Source organism: Sinocyclocheilus anshuiensis, unplaced genomic scaffold (assembly GCF_001515605.1).
Source record: "Sinocyclocheilus anshuiensis isolate Anshui unplaced genomic scaffold, SAMN03320099.WGS_v1.1 scaffold656, whole genome shotgun sequence".
NCBI classification, from domain to species: domain Eukaryota; kingdom Metazoa; phylum Chordata; class Actinopteri; order Cypriniformes; family Cyprinidae; genus Sinocyclocheilus; species Sinocyclocheilus anshuiensis.
Genome location: NW_015555829.1, coordinates 2,227,398 through 2,229,295, shown reverse-complemented (window position 1 = coordinate 2,229,295; position 1,898 = coordinate 2,227,398). Strand labels below are relative to the sequence as shown.

At 41.3% G+C, this 1,898-nt stretch overlaps 1 protein-coding gene across 1 annotated transcript in view; it reads right to left on the bottom strand.

The window, feature by feature from the left end:
* Positions 1-766: 766 nt before the first annotated feature.
* The window catches only part of LOC107675336 (SOSS complex subunit B2-like), a 3,481-nt gene continuing 2,349 nt past the window's right edge, over positions 767-1,898 (bottom strand). Inside the window, 2 exon segments of the mRNA XM_016469629.1 lie at positions 767-1,448; positions 1,751-1,811. Coding sequence (XP_016325115.1) covers positions 1,781-1,811 — 31 coding nt within the window. The 3' untranslated portion in view covers positions 767-1,448; positions 1,751-1,780.

Sequence of the window (1,898 nt, the reverse complement as noted above, 5' to 3'; positions counted from 1 at the left end):
GTTTTGATACCATTCTTTATTCATGGCAGTGTTTTTGGGCAGAATTATGAGAGAGCCCACTCCCTTGGTTGAAAAGCAACACCACACATGGATGATCTCAGGATGCTTCGCTGTTGGCACAACACAGGTCTCATGGTAGCGTTCACTTTTTCTTCTCCGAACAATCGATTTTCCAGATGTCCCAAACAGTCGGAAGATAGCTTCACCAGAGAAAATAACTTTGCACCAGTCTTCTGCTGTCCAATCCTTGTACTTTCTGCAGAATTTCAGACTGTCCTTGAGGTTTTTCCCTGGAGAGAAGTGGCTTCTTTGCTGCGACACCAGACACCAGGCCGTTGTCCAAAAGCCTTGGCCTCACTGTGCGTGCAGATGCTCTCACACCAACCATTCTGGAGCAATTTCCTTGCACGTGAGGCCATTTTGATGCAAAGCAATGATGGCTGCACGTGTTTCTTTGGAGGTAACCACTGCTAACAAGAACACAATGATTAGAAGCGCGTCTTCCCTCCTTTTATAGCAATCAGTCTGCTCTTACAATATAATTAGTATGATAGTGATTTTACCTGACTAGTACTCATTCACACGTGCTGTTGATATGATTAGTCAATTAATGTTAGCTTGTCATTTTGTGTCAGGATCAAAAAAACTGAAATTATTATTTTTTTTTTTTGTGAAACGTTAATTTTTTGGCCAATGAAGCTTTTAGCAATTATTTAAAATGCATCTGATCATTCTTCACAATAATCTAGAAACAACGTGAATGAACACCACAACAGTTTAAACAGCAAACTTTGCAAAACACAAAATGTATGTCACTGCCAAAACTTTTGGCCATGACTGAAGTTAGTCACTTTGAAGTTAATTTCCCAATTTGCAACAGCAGTCAATAATTCCTGAATCACATGGCAATGCATTCACTATAAATTAACAGCAGAAAGTGCATCATGTGTTCAAGTAGGGTGTATAGTTCAACAACACATTTAGGGATAGGAAAATGGTGGGCCACTGAACCGGCACTCAACAGGCAACGAGTATGCCAAATTTGAACTGTGACAAGTTGAATTCTAAACTTTTGAGATTATCAAATAATCACCACGCAAATATTGGCACATGACAAAGCAAAAAGCACAGGTGGCAAAACAGTAGCACTGAACCTTGTATCTCTTGATTGGCAGCATTGTTTTGTGTATTGGTTTGTGGAAGGATTTTAGTGAGGAGTGGGAACATCGAAGTTGTTTTGCAGTCTCATCTCTTTGAAGCCCTTCTTGGGTCCCTGCCATTGCTAATGGTAACTGTGGGATTGGGTGGAGCAGCGGGTCCCCCTGCAGTTACTGAGGGTGGCCCATTGCCTGGAACACACCCGTTTGGTCTTCTTGGAGCCCCAAAATTGGGATCCCGAGGCACAGGTGCAGCACTGTTATTCAGAAATACTGGCACAGTACCATTTCCTGTTGGACAGATAGTTAAAACGAAGATGACAGACTTAATCAACATATCACAGAGACACTATAATGAGTGTTCCAGCTATTACTCTAGTTTCATCAATAAGCAGACACTTATCAAAAGCAACTTACAGTATGCCAGTGGTAGGTACAAACAGGAGTGAGATCTCAGTAAATCAAATTTCTGAGATAGAACCTGCAACCTTCGTTAGCAGATCAGATCCCAATCCATTAAGCTACCACTACAAAATCAACATTGGTTACCTTAGTAGGACAGACTGTGTGAAGTACAAGTCATATTTGCTCACCTGTCTGTGCAGGAGTACCTGCATTTTGATTCAGTGGAGAAATTCCCCGCTGTTCTTTACCCTATTGAGAGCACAAGAGATAAGACACCATTGTGTTGACTTTAGTCATAAAAAAAAAAATCGCGCGAATATGAACGTGGTTTAGCGC